Source organism: Rhodnius prolixus, unplaced genomic scaffold, assembly GCF_049639745.1.
Source record: "Rhodnius prolixus isolate KJV_2025 unplaced genomic scaffold, Rpr scaffold_6, whole genome shotgun sequence".
NCBI classification, from domain to species: domain Eukaryota; kingdom Metazoa; phylum Arthropoda; class Insecta; order Hemiptera; family Reduviidae; genus Rhodnius; species Rhodnius prolixus.
In genome coordinates this window covers 34,981,975-35,000,282 of record NW_027411634.1, presented here as the reverse complement: position 1 = coordinate 35,000,282, position 18,308 = coordinate 34,981,975, and the positions used below count along the sequence as shown (strand labels likewise).

At 31.8% G+C, this 18,308-nt stretch overlaps 2 protein-coding genes and 1 long non-coding RNA gene across 19 annotated transcripts in view; 2 read left to right on the top strand and 1 right to left on the bottom strand.

The window, feature by feature from the left end:
- The window catches only part of LOC141460673 (uncharacterized), a 53,820-nt gene extending 36,103 nt beyond the window's left edge, over positions 1 to 17,717 (bottom strand). For 2 of the 3 annotated variants that reach the window (XR_012462279.1, XR_012462280.1), the window contains exons 1-4: positions 16,923 to 17,717; positions 15,549 to 15,881; positions 15,231 to 15,352; positions 14,170 to 14,508 (exon numbers count right to left, since the gene is read on the bottom strand). Coding sequence is in view for 1 of the 3 variants with exons in the window: in XM_074140923.1 (XP_073997024.1) it covers positions 14,238 to 14,508; positions 15,231 to 15,352; positions 15,549 to 15,881; positions 16,923 to 17,471 (1,275 nt within the window). In the remaining 2 variants the exon portion in view is untranslated. Of the gene's footprint in view, positions 1 to 12,470; positions 14,509 to 15,230; positions 15,353 to 15,548; positions 15,882 to 16,922 lie in introns of those variants that run through there. The other variant, XM_074140923.1, reaches the window with a different exon arrangement.
- r-l (rudimentary-like) lies at positions 166 to 10,335 on the top strand. 2 transcript variants are annotated; one of them, XM_074140915.1, is made up of 11 exons: positions 166 to 576; positions 776 to 901; positions 1,508 to 1,650; positions 1,827 to 2,087; positions 2,170 to 2,292; positions 2,590 to 2,707; positions 3,338 to 3,617; positions 6,374 to 6,582; positions 6,672 to 6,791; positions 7,675 to 7,784; positions 7,873 to 10,335. In XM_074140915.1, the coding sequence occupies exons 3-11, from the start codon at positions 1,522 to 1,524 to the stop codon at positions 7,933 to 7,935; spliced, it is 1,413 nt and encodes a 470-aa protein (XP_073997016.1). In that variant the 5' UTR covers positions 166 to 576; positions 776 to 901; positions 1,508 to 1,521; the 3' UTR covers positions 7,936 to 10,335. The 2 variants fall into 2 exon arrangements, with proteins under 2 accessions (XP_073997016.1, XP_073997015.1); XM_074140914.1 differs by lacking the exons at positions 166 to 576; positions 776 to 901 and having other exon boundaries at positions 1,233 to 1,650.
- A 202-nt stretch (positions 17,718 to 17,919) lies between the features above and the next one.
- LOC141460698 (uncharacterized) overlaps positions 17,920 to 18,308 on the top strand; it is a 61,808-nt gene continuing 61,419 nt past the window's right edge. For 12 of the 14 annotated variants that reach the window (XR_012462295.1, XR_012462287.1, XR_012462286.1 and 9 more), the window contains exon 1: positions 17,920 to 18,283. This is a non-coding gene — a long non-coding RNA (uncharacterized lncRNA). The remainder of the gene's footprint in view (positions 18,284 to 18,308) is intronic. The other 2 variants (XR_012462296.1, XR_012462298.1) reach the window with 1 other exon arrangement.

Here is an 18,308-nt window from a genome sequence, read left to right as displayed (position 1 = left end):
ATTTTACAAACAGTTTACTCTTTCTGAAGAAAAAAAACTGTTCCTAGAAACCACTTGTTTAGCATCAAAACAATGTCCCAAAGATTTGGATCTACTAAGCCATCAATAAGTGAACCCGCTGGTACATAATTAGATTTTCTTGAAAACTGGATTATGTACCAAACAAAACGAATTAAACAACTTAAGCTTAAGCACAGGTCAAACTAACTTAGAAGAAAAAAAATATTGAGTGAATCCAGTTCTTGTGGCTGTAATTATTATTCTTGGTATTAAAAAATTAAAGTGATGCCTAATTTTTTTGTGAGCTTTACTTACAGCTACCGAATACGTGATGTCATGACTGGAGATATGGCTATCGTACTTGAGTTTCTCATTCTACACATTAAGACTATGAAAATCCAACGCCTAGACAAGGGGTGGCCACTTTGGAAGTTCATTATAAGCCTGCGGGCCGCGGGTTGGCCACTAATAGGATAGGCGATATAGCAATTCATAATATGAAGACAACATAAAGCTCCAAAATTTATCATCTTAAAAAATACAGCTTGAAAGCTGAAATTGTTCACAAATGTAGAGGTAAACGACTATTATAATTTCCCATATGTTTGCAAAGATTTCTCTAATAGTACAATAGATACAGCTATTAGAAATATAAAGGAAATGTAAAGCTCCAAAATTTATCACTTCATATCTCTTTCAAAAATCCCGCCAGAAAGCTCCAATTTCGTTCGATTGTAAAGGTAAATGAGCACTATAATTGTCTATATTTTCGCAGGGATTACACCAATAGGACAGGAGGTACAGCAAGTAGAAATATGAAAGAAATGTTAAGCTCTCAAACTATATCACCTTATATCTCCTTCATAAATACAGCTGGCTGGAATTGTGCACAATTGTAGAGGTAAATGAGTACTATAAATCTACATATTTGCGGAAATTTTACAGTGTAACTTTATGTTAGGTAAATTTCATTCTCGAAAAAAACGATCTTGGAACATATGCCCCCCTCTAAGCATCAGTATTTTATGCTTGCCGTGTTTATTATTCTGGTGTGGATTGATTCTACAAGTTAGATAACATCAGTGACTCCTAAATGATAGCCTCAAGTCAGTTAAAAATTGTGTTTCAGTGTAACTTCTAAGTAACTTCAGTATTAATTATTTTCATTTTAATGTGCCTTAATTATTTGGGCGGAATCACTTTTTTTTAAGTAGGGATTTGAATCAACTCGTTCCACCATTTGATTCGTTCCAGTACAGCCCAACGGTGCATCCACGTTTCCTGGCCAATTTAACACATGGAACGTAATGTGTTGACAGTTTGGGTTATATCACACTTGTTGGAGTTTGGAGTATTATCTGTGGAGTGCACAGGAAGTCTGAATTTTGAGTGAAGCTAATTAGTGTTTAAATTAGTTAAATTCTGTTTCAATTAGAAAATTTATTTATTAACTCATACTATTGATAGATGTAATATATTTTCATACAGCAAACTAAATTATTTCCAGTCTTCTTATTAAAAATGGAAGAATTGTGCGTGCAATTGTGTGAAATTGGAGCTTTAAAATTCGGCGATTTTAAAATGAAGGTTGGTGTGAATTCACCTGTATATTTTGATTTGAGAATCATAACATCCTTTCCTTCATTGATGGTAAGTTTAGATAATTAATTGAATAAGAGATCCACGTTTGATATTTAATAATATAATGTTTGCACCTAAACACTGAAATTTTAACTGTTTACATTTATTGACTAAATTATAGTAGGTGGTAGAACTATAGTTTTATAACTCACCTACTTCTTACCAAAATTAAGGTTTTTTTATAGGAAGAATTATCTAAAATAGTTCGGGAGCATTCACAAAAATTAGGAATCAATTACAATTTAATTTGTGGAGTTCCATACACAGCCCTTCCAATAGCTACATTGCTTTCTGTTATGTCTAACGTACCAATGGTTGTTAGAAGAAAAGAACCTAAGAATTATGGCACCATGAAGATAATCGAAGGAGTTTACAACGAAGGACAGACGTGTTTAATTATAGAAGATGTAGTAACCTCAGGAGGGAGCATTTTGGAGACTGCTAAGGTATGCCTTGGTATTTCTGATTTTTAAGTTAATTTATTTCACTAATAATTTCATGGGTTGAATAGATTTTTCTTTTATGTAGGATTTGAGAAAAGATGGCCTAATTGTTACAGACGTTGTGGTAGTTATTGACCGTGAACAAGGAGGGGCACATAATTTGATTAAGAGTGGCATCAAAATGCACAGCATTTTTACACTTTCGAAGGTAAAGCAGTAACCAATTTAAGTAGTTTGATATCATGCTGAAGAATTTTTGAATATGTCGATTTGATTGGGTATAACTAATGTTTAGCTCGATCGAAGTGTACTGTTTTTATCTTTCTATAGTGTACTATTTCGATCGTGTTGTAACTTTACTAAATTTTATTTTCTATTCTTTCTCCAAAACACATTGCTTTCTTGGAGCGGTTTCTTGCACCGACGTACATCTAGCAATTAGAAGTGATTTACTTCATATATTAATTAGAGAAGTTGCTTTCTTATACATGTATTTTATTAACAGATACTCGAAGTATTATTGCGATTAGGAAAATTAGATCAGGAAACTGTTGAAAAAATTAAAAAGTACATTGAGGAGAATCAAATTTTTCCAGATGGAAAGCATATTCCAAAAGTTTCGAGTAAGAAATCAGGTTTTTGATTTTTATTTTATTTAATTTTTTTTATAAGACCTGCTTAAATTAACAAGAAATTTCTGAGAGATTTACTACAAAACGACCTCTTTGAGGCAGTGCCTGTAAAGAATTATTGCCCTACAGTGGGGCTAGGATTGTAAGAGTGGAATATGAGTTGGTAAGCTAGAATTTTGGGCATGTTTAACCTAGTGCATAAATCAACTACTTTTACAAATTTTTATACAGCCTAATAAAGGGGTCCTACTTAGTTATTCGTATTGTTAAGCTGGAATAACACTGGGATGCCAAGCATAGAGTTAATAGACCACCCGCTGATCATTCATTAATTTTGGATTTAATTTAATTGATATGAAAACCAATGGGTTATATCTCACGCCTTAATGAGGTGTTTGTTGTACATTTGAAGGCTTGGGAAGAAAAAGGTATTTTTAGTTATAGTTATAGGTAATTCAAGTAAAAAAAAGAGGATGTGCATGGCGTTTCCTAATAGAACTCTATTAATTACAGAATTATTCAAATATAATTATTGTAACATTGCTTTACTAACTGCTAAATACCAAGAATTACTAAATCTAGTTATACATAAAAATGCTTCAAAATAATTTTATTTTACAGACTTCAGTAGGTTAACAATGGAATACCAAGATAGAATTTCTTTAGCAAGCTGTGAAGCTTCCAGAAAACTGTTATCCCTTATAGAAAAAAAACAAACAAATTTATGCGTGGCTGTAGACGTTACATCTTCTTCTGAAGTTCTGAAAATAGTGGAACTTGTTGGTCCTTATGTTTGTATGATTAAAACACATTATGATGCAGTTACTGATTGGTCTGAAGAAGTAGAGTCTTCTTTGAAAGACGCTGCCGTTAAACACAAGTTTCTAATTATGGAAGATAGGTATGGAATCATTATTATTTTATTTTTTTAACGTTAGAACTTTTCTTTATCAGAGCGAGATTTCATAATGTTATGAACGGACACAAAATTTAAATGTAACGTGAGGTTTTGTAATTTTTTAATATCCTATACTATGTCTACTAGTGTTTGATTATTGTTCTTTCCTTTTTTCAGTTGTAAAGTTAGAAATAAAATTAGGCTCTTTGTGTTAGATAATATCGTTCATTTTATGGTTGTAACCCCATGTTTATTGCATTCCTGACTGGTTTCAGAATTCTATCTATTATCCGTTTGGTTGACGACTTGCACTATGTTTCTGTCATACACTACACTTTGCCTTTGTTAGGTAAAAATTTTGCGCTTGTGCAAAATTAGCCATAAACGGATAAAGCGAGATATTAGAACTCAAAGTTATGAGTGTGATGTATAATTTTGTAAATTTCAAAATCCCATACCTTTTTCCTTTATGCATCTACTAACACTGCTTTGATATTTCTGCATTTGTCGAATTCTCAATCTCCTTTGCTGTTGTGACTACTTTTTGATATCGTCCCCCAGTATTACTTTTAATAATGTTCAGTCTTCCACAGTGTGAGTGAACATTACGAACCGAGATATTGCTACTACAAATTTTAGTTTTACTGAGATCGTTACATTTCAACGATCATTATTTATCTCTAAATGAATATCTCACCCAAAATGTTGAGTTAAAAGTGTCCTTTTGTTAAAAGGGTCAACAACATTTCTAGTGATCTGAAAAATGTAAAACGGATGTTCTGAACTATTCATGGCATGTTTCATTTTGTAAAGTTGCTGGAATTTGAGAACCCGTCTTCAAAATGATGCCAATTTTTTCGGATCTCATTTGCCGTAATAAAAATTAGACAGATAGAGTCAATTGTTTTTGTATCTCACTTATTTCTTTTCTTTTTTTTTTACATAAAATCCTTACTAGTTTGTTCAATCCATCAGAGAAAGAAATAATTCAAACCGTTAAGGCTCTGCGTGCCGCACGAGATGATTTCGGGTGCCTAGAGCATGTAATAACTTTATCAAAAGTTCAGTCCAAACACCTATATACTAGCTGTGTTTATCAAAATCATTTATTTTGTAATATTTTTCTTGAACATTTGTTTCTTTTAGAGTTCCTTGAAAGTATAAAATGAACTTGCCTTTACTATTTCAATCTGTTGATCTGTAAAGGATGATAAATTCAAATTTTGCTCATTGATTATAAATAAAAATAAACAGCTAACGAGATATACGAGGGGGTACCCAAAAATAACCGGAATTGCGTTGCCGCGCATGGAGCTTATGTAGTACGCATTTCTGCCGCTAGACGTGTATAGCGCAATTCCTTGCCAGTTCAGTCCTGCCTGTGTTGTCTGCCTGGCTTGTTCTGTTCATGTGCAGTGATTGTTTTTACCAGAGCTGTTTTGTTCTTTTTTCGTTTTTTATGATGGCAAGTTTAAGTGAACAACGTGCAGCTCTGAAATTTTGTTTTCTACTCGGCAAAAATGCTGCTGAAAGTGTTTTAATGTTGAAAACAGCTTACAAAGATGACGCTATGGGAAAAACTCAAGTATACGAGTTGTTTACTCGGTTTAAAAATGGCGACATGTCGATTGATGACAAACCTCGTTCTGGACGTCCATCAACTGCCCGAATCGACGAAAATGTTGCAAAAATTCGAGAGCTGGTGTTCACAGACCGTCGACAGACAATTGATCAACTGTCAGAGAGTAGTGGGTTATCTTGGAGCTCGGTTCAGCGAATTTTAACGGAAGATTTGGGGATGAAAAGGGTTGCTGCCAAGTTTGTTCCTCGAGTTCTGACTGACAATCAAAAAGAACATCGAGTTGAAACATGTCGTGCTTTGAAACAACAGCTTGAAACTGATCCAGACTTTCTGTCAAAGGTGATGAGTCATGGTGCTATGGTTATGACCCAGAAACAAAGCAACAGTCGAGCCAATGGAAGACGTCATCTTCACCCCGACCAAAAAAATGTCGTCAAGTCAAGTCAAACATCAAAACAATGCTGATTTGCTTTTTTGATGCCAAAGGCGTAGTCCATTCAGAGTTTGTCCCCCCAGGTCAGACCGTCAATCAAACCTTGTATTTGGAAGTTTTGAAAAGATTGCGCAATAGTGTTCGCCAAAAAAGACCCGATTTGTGGCAAACAGGAGACTGGTTCTTCCACCACGACAATGCACCTGCACACACAGCCATCTCTGTTACACAGTTTTTGGCTAAAAATGGCATGGTTCCGCTGCCCCACGCACCTTACTCGCCTGACCTGGCTCCGTGCGACTTTTTCTTATTTCCACGCATGAAAAAGGGCATGAAAGATCACCGATTTGACAACATTGAAGAGGTCAAAAAAAAAACGAAGAAGGAGCTGTCAGCCATTTCTAAAGATGACTACAAAAAATGTTTCGAACAGTGGAAGCACCGGTGGGACAAATGTATTAGTTGTAATGGAGAGTATTTTGAAGGGGATAAGGTTGTTCTGTAAGAAATTTGTAAATAAATAGCTTTTAAAAAATAATTCCGGTTTTTTTTGGGTACCCCCTCGTATATGCATAATAAGAAATATATATTTGTATATTACTTTTGACTTGTTTCAATATTTAACTTAACAACGTATAATTCCTTTTGATAGCACAGTTGCAACACGGAATGGCCCTGTCATGCTATTGTTGGGTCGGAGAGAAACCACGTATAATAATAGATTTTGTTTTATGTATTTTTAAGGAAATTTGGTGATATTGGTAACACCGTAAAATTGCAAACCAAAAAAGTATTTTCATGGGCCTCTTTCATTACAATGCATTCTGTAGCTGGACCTAGTGCGTTGCTAGGGGCTCAGGAAGCTTTAAAAAACTTAGCCAGTGAATGCGGTATTGTGCTGGTATCTCAGCTTTCATCGAAAAATAATTTGATTACTCATCATTACACAAAAGGTTTGTATTTAGTTATATCTGCAGGCGAATAATCCCCACCAATAACCTTTCTTTTACTTTTATTATTATTATTATCAAATTATTTTTAGCAACTACTGACTTAGGAAGTGATTTTAAGAAAATTGTAGCTGGCTTTGTATGTCAGGATCATTCATCATTCAGTGATCCCGGATTTTTACAATTTACTCCAGGAGTAGCTGTCAAAACAGGTAAAGAAATTGCTTTCTATTAACTTTTTGATATTTTATGTATACCTAAAAGGATATATATATATATATATATATTCAGAAAATTAGAAGGTAGATAGGTTTGCCAAATTAGACATCTCTTTTCTTTATTGGTCCATAAAATGTTGCATGTCTCTTAGATTGGAATGTCCAGCTTTCAAAACTATACGGCCTCCTAACATTCATCTCTTTGGATGGGCTCGGAGAGATGTCGGCAGTCTAAAACGCTGGTTGGAGATTCTGACAGTTTTCACTATTTATTTAAAATTGCTCTGTTCAATTTTATTTTGAACATTTTTCAGTTAAATACATTTTTGGAGAGCTGTAGGAAATTGCAATGCAAACTTTTCCTCCAAAATGCATTTTTAGTGTAATATATCTTCTAATATTACACTAAAATTCAGCATATATTTCTATTTCGTAAAGTGCCCAGTAAAATTGGGAACTTAGTTTTCTGCTGTCTTTGAGGTCTAGAATTCATTCCGCTTTTTGTCATTTACATTATTAGTAAAATGCGTTTAGAAAAAACGAAAATGATTGGTGAAGGAGTTTAAGGAACGCCTGCTCTATTAAAATAAACATAGCACTCGCATTGTTAATGAATTTCATCTTTACAGGATTTTTTTGTTCACTCATCGTGTGCTCCAATTTCTGTTGTATACGTTTAAGTTGCTGCGCTTAGTATAATTTTAAAATAATGTGAAAGAGAAGTCACAAATGAGATAAATTTCAGCGTCTTGTTTCTTCATCGTTTGAAATCATCATACTATTTATTGCTGTACCACATATCTATCATTTTTTTTATTTTATTGCACACTAGATTTCTTTCTTTATTTGCACAACTTGTTATTGTTTTTTTTCCAAGGTGGTGATTCATTGGGGCAGCAGTATTCCACTCCAGAGGATGCTGTGATGAATAAAGGAGCTGATGTTGTGATTGTGGGACGAGCAATATATCAAAGTTTGGATCCATCGGTAATAAAATAAATAAATAAAGTAACCGATGTAATATACCGAAAAGAAGCGATAGGTTAAAAGTTCACTTAATTCTTAATTGTTTCAGAAAACTGCTGAAGAATTTAAGGAAAAACTTTGGAACGCCTACAAACAACGCATATCCCAATAGCGTAATTATAACGTTTAAGTTTTTACGAACAAAATTCAGTTCTTTACAAGGTGCCTTTGCTCTCTTAAAGTATTAATTAGAATCAAGTAAAGAGAAATCACAACGCATGACGTTTTGCTTTAAAAGGAAACGCTGCCTAAGTCCAAAATCATTTTGTTTTCAAAAAAGGGCTTGTCAAAATAATACATATGAAGAATTCTGTATAAATTACTGAAAACTGTTATCATAAAACAAATAAGTAAGTGATTGTTATGCCGTCAAATTGTATTTTATTTTAGTAAACCATTCCTTAACAAATTACAATGATTTTTTAAATTATTTAAATAATGAAAACTGGTATTATAAGATTTTTGGGCGTAGTTTTAGATTAGTGCAATAAATGTTAGTTAATTGGGTTCTACATCGTTTGAACAAACGTTCGGCCATTTTAAATAGTATTTTTTTGTAGAACACTGAGAAGATTATTTGGATAATTTTTAACCTCACCCTTTCTTGTCTCGAAAATTTTAGATTATTTTACTGCAGGGGTTGGTGGGTCAGTTGAAAAAAGTGACTTCAAACAGCAGAATATATTCTTAGTTAATAATTTTCTTCTTGAAGTTTGGCTGGAGATGTGTTCTTGCAGACATCTTTCTTCAGATGAATATATTTGATAGACTTTTGTATATTGAGAGAGTTATCTCTTTTACTCCATACACCCACTTCAATACAAACCACGCCTTTGGTTTGTAATGGCTTTATTATTGGCAAAGCGTTCCTTTTCCTAAATTTTACTAGAAGTTTGGAACCCCTGTTATTAGATTTTAAGTTATTAGATGCCATATTAGATTTTAATATGGGCGGATGTTTGTCTAGTGATCAAGAGAGTGGGTTTGTAACTGGGAGATCCGCAGTTCGAATTCCGCGTATGACTGACGTACTTTTTATTTGTTAGAAAAAAATTGTTTATTTTTTTTTTTTCAAGTATGAGCTTTCGCGAGAAATATGGATTAACAATTTTTCCGGAGGTAATTTTTCGTTTTTTTTAATGTACTAAATGTTTTTCTAGAAAGTGGATTGTTTCATGAACATAAACTAAAATTTTCAGACAAAAAAAGGGGTAATTACTACTTTCGATGGCCTTGGAGGACATTTATTGTAATTACAGTAAATTAATTTTTTTTTAAACAAAAATCAGTTTAATTGCCTCAATTTTTAGCCGAGGCTTCCGCAAAGAAAATAAAATTGTTTTCAAATTCTTAATTCTTTCTCAAATTTTGGCAGAAATTTTTTTCGTACTCCTAATGTCATTTTTAGTACTTTTCCCCACTTTTAAAGAACTTAAAATTATGTTCTTACAAATGTACTCATAATTATCATAATGGTGTCCAATACACTTAGCGAATCTGTCATGAATGGCCTTTTTCTTTGAATATATATGAGCATATCTTTCTCAATCTCTAATTAAATTTCCGAATGAAATCACTTTTTTAAATAATTATTCCTAAGAAAGTATCAGTCAGTGATCGACGTTTGTATTTGAATTAAGAGAAAGAAAAAACAAATTTATTTTTATAACTACTAGAATAAATAAGTTGAAATATTTTTGTAAAACATTCCTGATACCTTTCGAATATTTAACGGAAAAACAATCTTTTAAAATAATATTATAAATGTTAAAATAATAAATGGTTCAAAAATTTTCTTTTAAGTAGTATCACATTTATTTAAACACCATTCTGCTACAATAAAAGTAAAAGTAGTGATATTTACATTATTTTAAGTTTTAAATGAAAATAAGATTAAGACAGTAAATCCACACAAATTTTCAATAATTTACTTATATTCGCAATTAAATTTGAAACACTGTGTGGTGAGCATCGCTACTGCTTATGACTTGTTATATGAGAGAAGAGTGCTTTTTAAAGCATCACAGTGTAATCAAAACAAAAAAATAAAGTACTCTTTTCAAAATTTATTTCAGGCTGCAGCTAAAGATGTTGACGAAATATAGTATATAATCAACTATATATGTAAGAGTATGTACTAATTATTTATAAACATAGTTACAGGAAGAACGAATTATCTTTAATTTGGTCCTAAGTTATAAGTTTAAAATTATACAATATACATTTGTATGATTACATTATAAAACAAAAATAATTAAAGTGCTTATGCACTCAGATAAGAATAATTTTTTTTTTTTTTTGTTATAATTACTCCAACGGTAGGCTAGAGTAAAAACAAAAAATCTTATATATTGAACGTTTCGAAAGCGGTGTCCTTCAGAAACAGATTTGTGTTGGAAGTGAAGATGAATTTATTTTATACTTTTTGTCAAATAACATTGACAATAGGATTGCAATTGAAGTGTAGCATTTTAAAATATATTTTTAAAATAAAAACCCCACCATTATGAAACATCTTTTATTAATTTTAGAACCTAAAATTTACTTTGAATTAATACTGGAACTAAGTGTTTAATCTTTATTCTTAAATTGGGGTTATTTGGGTTTTTGTGGATGAATACGCTTCAATACGATTTGACGACGATTGTTTTAACATTTTTCTTCAAGAAAATTGAATAACACCATAATTATTAATAATTAAATAATTGAATAATACCATTAATTGCTCTAAAGCCTAAGCATTAAGGGCAAAAAAAAAAAATGACTAGAAGAAAGATTATTTTAAAGAATTCGGGCGTCTAAATCCATGATACAAATAAATTTTGATGTTCATCCTCAATTAAGCCTTGGTAAATAATTCTCTGTGGGAGGTGAAGTAGTAAGTGGTTTCGCCACTTCTTCAATTGGCGCAACTTTAAATGTTAATGAAATAATTTTATACAGATCACACAGAAACTTCTTTCAATAAAGAGAAGGTTTCAGGATTTTCAAAAGTATTTTTTGTAATGGTACTACAAATTTTATGCTTGATCTATAGCTTTAAAGAAGATTTTAAGTTAATTAGATGAAAATTCGGAACAAACCTCAAGAGAAGTGTGCTAATCGCAGGTTCACAAAGTGGGCGAATAAAGTAATTCTTAAAGGGCAAATATAAAAAGTATCACGAGCTGGTGGCGAACTAACTCTATTCTAAATGCAATAGGCTATTTTCGGATCACATATTTCTAGGAAAACACAACTCCATTTTAAGAGCCTAGCAGCAGACCGTCACTTTCTTTATTCCCTCTAAAGTCCGAAAGGCTTTGGACAGCTTTCTATTTTCAGAGGCTTCTGGCTATCCGTTTCTTGAGCTTGCTTTTAGTCAGAAACTTTTTGAACCTTTATAGCCCGGATATCAGCCAAGTAATTTTATATTAACGTACTCAAAAAAAATTAAACAGCTCAGCACTTATTTCTACATTGCAGAATGATGAGAGATAGTAAGAAAAAAGAATCAACAACTATTTGCTCCAATTAAATTAAATAGCTTTTCTGATTTTAGAGAAATAGATGTGAGACAAAATAAAAGCGTATAAAAATTATTATCCAGATAATTAGCATTATATTAGTAAATAAATGCAGGCCTCAGCAAGGACTTTGAAAAATCGGAAAGCCAAAATCCAGAAAAATGCTGCTCTAATCAATGACCAAAAACAAAACCAGATATAGATCTGATTGACAAAGATAAACACAGGGTACCTATAATGTCAATAAATTAAAAACTGAATTGTTTCATTATTGGTTTCTCTTATTACAAATACTTTTCTAACAATTTGCTTATTTGACTTTGAAAAAATTAAAGTTATTTAAAAAATTATTTTCAGATATTACATGCGCCTCTACGTACTTCTAATTTCTGCGAACCTTCTCGATGAAGGTGTTCTTTTAAATTAAAAAAAAAAAAAAAATATGATGTACCACCTTACACTCTTTTTTTCTTTCAATAAGTAATGTAATAATTCGTGTATAGAATTTTCTCTCGTTAGTTAACTTTAAAGCAGTAAATTATTATTTACTTTTTAAGTAAAAAAAGTACATGTTAAACATGTAATAATCTTTAATACACATAAAATATCTTATTTACACAATAAGTAAATCTCAAATATAATTATTCTAACATTTAATTTTTCCGTTATATATTTTTAAGAAATATAAATTTATGGAAACTTTTTCTTAATAAAGGAAAACATTTTATAGAACTTCAAAAACACAGATATTAAACAAAAACACTACAAACTCTAACAAGCGATGCGCGTTTGTTTTTGTTTTTTAAATATTAAAATAGTTATCACTTGGAAAAATCCAGGCACAATGTGGCACACAGAACTTTTTTTTAAATAATTTGAAATATTTGATTTTTTGCTAGAATAATAATAATAAAAAATACATATAAAGATTGATTTTCGATATTAATAATTTTAAATCTTAAATATATATATTTTTTAGAGAGAGACATCTAAATATTTATTTTTTAGATTTTTCTTTTTTTCATTTTCCTTTAAATATCACATTCAAATATGGCCTTAAAACTAAAATCAACTATATAAAATATTTGAAGAAAAAAATATACAGTTAACTAAATAACTACCAAGCTTTTTTTCCGGTAAACCATATTAAAACTTACGAAATACGTGCATTTTAAATAGCTTAAATGTGAGGGTGGAAAAATTATAAAAAAATTACTATTAACGTAATGATCTGTGACGTTTTATATTCTAATTACAACGCATAGAATTTTATATGGCAAACCTACTTTATTATTTATAAATCTTCCATTAAGCAAAATTTAAATATTAAAATAAGTCAAGAATAATTTTTTTGAAAAGTTATAAAATTTTTAATTCTAGACAATCACAAACTGCTTATAGATAAAAAGAGAAGATAATTTTTTTTTCTTAGATGTTTATCATTAACATAACCGTTAATCTTTTTTAACTTTTTTAAAATCTCTCCTACATTCAATATGTTAAGCTCTAACTCACAACTAAAAATTATAATGTTCTCTTTCACCACTGTAATAACACTAACTAACCACAAACACACCACACGCATATATATGTATAAATATTCGGCTATTAATATCACAAGTTAAAAAGCTTCATACAATCATTCAAAATATTGACTTACTCTGAAGAATATTTATGTTTACTCTAACTATGAAATGATAAGTGAACACTGTTGAAATACAGAGTGAAACCTGAATTGATGTTTAAGCTTTGTAATCCCACTTGTTACAAATTGGTCGTATACCCAGTTCTCTACCATTTTTCGTTAAAAAAAATAATGCCCACGTAATTATTTTAATGCGAAGTTGAGGATACTGTATGCTCTTACTACAACTCTTACAAAGAAGCAAATTGATGTACTCCCGGAGAGTAGTTACGGCCCTAGTTCCGACTCCCCGGGACTCAATTCGCGAGTAAAAAGCTTAGACAAATAGCGAACGTTTTAAGAGTGGAGGGTTAACTAAACGTGGGTTTCTGGAGAAATGGTGACAGTGAAAGAATAACAACTAATGAAGACAACAGTTGCAAGCCTTCTAGGGAGAAAGTGCTAAACACTCCCTTATAGATGCACTGACAATGCACCTAGTTTTCAATCTCGCGCACCTCTTTAAAAGATAGCCCAATGAACTGAGTGGATGCATGACAATCTGACAACTCGACAAAAATTGTCCTTGACTATAAGGTAGGCGCGGATGAATGACGCCACCAGAGATGTACAATGAATTGAGCTTCGAGGGTTAAAAATTAGAATTAATTCCAACCCAAAGAAATGGTGCATAACAATCCCATTTGACTCGTAACATGTATTTTCTCTCGTGCGAAGAAGTGATATACGCACATTTGCAACAAATGAACAGTAGTGTGTATCACTTAAAGTAAGAAAAATGCCCATTTTTTCCCCCATTTTACCTTGTAAAGTAGTATTCATTTTGATAATTACAGAATTTTCATAAAAACAAAGTAATTCTCTCTGGTTATAACTGTGAGTATGATCTACTAATGAACTAAATGAAAAATTAAAAGGGCAGTCTTAATTCGAAAAGAGGAACGTTTTACCTTAGTTTTATGTAAAGGGAGATTTTGAGAATTTTAGGTGCAAAATATCAACCCTTAAAAAAAAACACCATGTGGTTGATTAACTTTTTTCTTAATTTTTTACTTCAATGAAGGGATGACAGAGATTTATACATCAATTTAAGCAATTCTTGCCCGCTCATCATTTGCTAAATGAAACATGTAAATAATCAGATTATAGTATATCTAATAAAAATCCAACAATCAAATATTTTATTTTGATTAACCTGGATATTTATAAGATGATGTAGTCCAAGTGGTCACTACTTTAAAATGTAGTTTATTCAGTTAATAGCTATGGAAGTGATAATGATAATGACTTAACACCACTGACGTTAGCACTTTCTACTGCAACTGCAACTGCGCCACTAGCACCTCCTCCTGCTCCAGCTCCTCCATTGGAAGAAAGGCCTGCAGCTAAACGAATCCGTTTCGTTTCATGAGCCAAAAGATGCTTACGCAAATGATCCTTTCTGTAGAATGCCTTTCCACATTCTAAACATCCATGTGGTTTTAATCCTGAATGGGTAATTACATGTCGTGCCAAATGCTCGTTTCGTTTGAACCTGTATTATATTACCAAATTTATTGTTATTAAAACATTGAAAAAAATTAAACATTTATTGGATGAGTGAATCAGCAAAAGTGATCAATCGTGAATAATAAATTAAAATAATGAATCTGACAACAATAAATTGCTTTTACAAAAACGCAAAGAGACATCATTTTATTATTGAACAGCAAAATAAAAAATTCAAATAGCTTTTTTTCAGCTTTTAAAAAGAAATTCTAACGATATCAGACATTCTTATGAGATAACATTATAATGATATCAGAGCTCACATCTGATACTAGTTTCTATTCTTTCTTCAAAAGTTAATATGGTACTTTTGTTGCTGTAATGGTTGACTGGAGCCAAAAACAAAACTCTGATGGTTCACGTTTTGGCACCTTCAGTGTCATTTAGAGACTGAGGACTAGAGTTTTTATAAAAGAAATGAATTCGAAACATCAAATTAATGGGGTTTTCTGTCGAAGGAATTTTTTTTTTTTTGGCCCCAACTAACCATCATACATATGTACTAACATTTAAACTCATTAATTCTTCAGTAAATATATTTTTATTTGAAATAACTGCAGTATCTAATCAAATTAAAGTCCATCTTTTATTTCAATACTTGTTTTTCACAAGCAATTATTTGTTAATGTAGTAGTTTATCATAATTTGGAATCTGGGTTTTTTTTTGCAAGGCATCATTTTCTAAAAGTCTCAAAAAATAAAATTTACCTTTTTTGGCAGGCTGGACAAACATGCTTCCTCTCTTGAGAATGAGATAGCTGGTGCCGCTCCAGTTGTTCCCTGCGAGCATGGCTAAGTCCGCAGACACTGCACACGAACCTCCGGTCCATCTGTAGCACACCACAACAACACAAGAGTTACACTCCGGCACTGACACTTGAAGATGATGATGATGAAGTTGAAGAAGGATGCTGGCTAAGTTGACACTACCGCGGCTGCTGCCCTTAGCCGCCTTGCCAAGTGGCCCTGGGCATGCTTCCTCAGATGGTCTTTTCTATAAAATGCCTTGCCGCACTCTGTACACACCTGAGCCTTTTCGCCTGAATGTATGATGTAATGTCTGGCTAGATGCTCGTTCCGCTTAAACGTTTTAGGACAAGCAGCACAGGAATAAGGCCGATCGTCAGTGTGAGATAACTGGTGCCTGTCTAGATGCTCTTTCCGTTTGAGGCCTGCCCCACAAACGCCACACACGAATCTGCGCTCGATCTTATGAGAAGCTAAGTGAGGTTCTAGGAGGCTTTTATCAGGATAAGCCATCTGACACTCAGGGCAGCAGTAGAGACGAGTACCATCTGGAGATGTCACAATCCTCACGTCTCCTAGTTTCCTCTTACCTTCATTAGCGGGTGTGGAAAGCTGAAAATAACCCATCTCCAAATACTACCTCTTAATGTACCAAGAGGAATCATCACAATGAACGCAATTTCTCTACTTTTTGTCTTGATAATTTCAATTAATGAACTGCTTATATTTCAGAAATAATTATTTACTCTTTACTTTCATTGAAATTAAATTTTAACTAAACTAAAACACTGGAAAGTGGATATGTTCCCATTTAAGTACACATTTCATTTAAAGGAGAATAGATAAGAAGAAATTCAATCTAACACGTCCCAGTGAAACTTCCAAAAATTTTGTTGAAAATGCTTTGATATTTGTAGAACTTAGGGCTACTCTTATTGTAGAAATTAAAAACATCCGTTTAAAAGGTGTTATTTGGAAGCCCTTAGCTATTTGTCGATTATGAGTTCCAGTAGCGCTAGACATCATTATTATAACATTTACATTTCAAAATCTTCCGAAATTTCACTGTGTAACTTGGAGAAAATAAATGACTAATACTTTCAGAATTTGAAAATTCTTTGAATCTTAGCAAATCTTCATTAACGAAAGAGAAAATAGAATTGATAAAGAATTACTATTCTTTCTGGAAGTTTATTTTTTATTCAACAACGAGAAATAGGAAAAAAATGTAAAGGTTGCCTAATTAATCTATAACGCAAATAATGATATGATTGTTATTAGAAAATGTAATCCTTAGATAATTAAAATATTGCATTGTAGAATGACAAAGCCGATTTTTTTTAATAAGATCAATATATTGATCAGGTTTCAATAAGATCATACAATATATTACTTAAAATTCAAGAGGAAGGAAAAATTCTTTTAGAGAGAAAAAAGGCTGTTTTTGTCATTGAATAATGCAAATTTTATTTAAATAATTGTTTCTCATGTTCATTGAATAGTCAGCGCAATAATGCTAAGTAAATATTTGAAACTTGTGGTTTATAATTTAAAGATGAAATAAACAAATGTCACAGTAATCACTAGCTTTAAATGTATTAAATGAATAATCAACTGCTTAATCATATTGAAAATAATCAGAATTATAATCACCTTGAGGAACTGTCTGAGGCTAGTTAAATATTCAGCAACTTTAGTGTTCGCTGGGACGGAAACATTTTGCCAATTTGGTGTGAGTTCCATCTCGTCAGAATCAGTCATTGTCGCTACGTCGACCATAATCTTGTTTCTAGTGTTCGTCTGTGAAGCTTGCCCTTGAGTTTTACTGAAACACTGTAAACAGTTCTTAACGCCATGGCTACACATTGGTTGACCAAAATCTGATGCTGTTTGACTACTTGTTGTTGGACAGTTTGATTCGTTTCGTTCACAATCACTACTGCCATTTCCTTGCTGCGGTGGCTGTTGGGATTGATCTTTGATATGCTGTTGTTGCTCCGCTTGTCTAGTCTCCGTCATGAAGTGTGCCATATGACCATGGTATTGACCAGATTCTTCAGGAGTTATTGCTGGTATCATTACTGCATTTATACTATCTAGCGCCGAGACAGGGAATCTGGCAGTAAATGTTTGCAAAGGAGGACATTGTGTCTGGTGTATTTGATGAGGGAGAGATGTTCTATATTGTGTAGTATGGTTCATAATGTAATATACAATAAATTATCTCTAAATTCAGAATACCAAAATTGATACCGTATAACCTTTCCAAGTAATGTTAGGAGACAAAAAAAAACACGGTTTCATTTCTATATTAGTTCAGGCGATGTTAAAATTAACAAACCGAACATTTTATTCCTTTCTTTTTCAATAAATATTACACTTTCAGTAATATAAGTCTCCTGTCGAAAGAAATAAATGGCACAAACTATCACTGACTCCTAGATAGATTCTGTTATTCCTATCTTACATAAAATACTATTATAACAATTATGTATTTCAATTTGTAAAAAAAAAATCGATAAAAAATGCTTTATGTTTTGAAAAGTGTCACTTGCTATTAATTTCTATTAAAGATTTTTATTTGGTAGAAAATAAAAGTTGTTGTATAAAGGGCAATAATTCTTCCCGTTAAGTAATCTTTGTCTTTAACATACGAAAAAGTTCATTATTTTAACGAGCCTTTTCAAGTTTTAAGTAAAGCTACTTTATGAATATAAATTACAATATAAATTTACCAACTGTTTCAGGTTAAATCCAATAATCTTCTTTGGCGCTTTAATGAACCGCCAATTCTAAAACTGAAATTTAAATACGTAAGTAAAATTTAAATATGTTCACAGCTCAACACAATTCAATTTTTGTGAACAATTGCTTGTAGAACTTTTTTAACCGATCATACTAGACTCTCTATTAATGTAAAAGTATTAATGAACAATTATAACCTTAAATTATATGAACTAAATTACTGTTTGAGAATTGTTTTTTGGAAAGTTGTAATATTGAAATGAAACAAGGTAATAATATTTTTTAAGAATAATA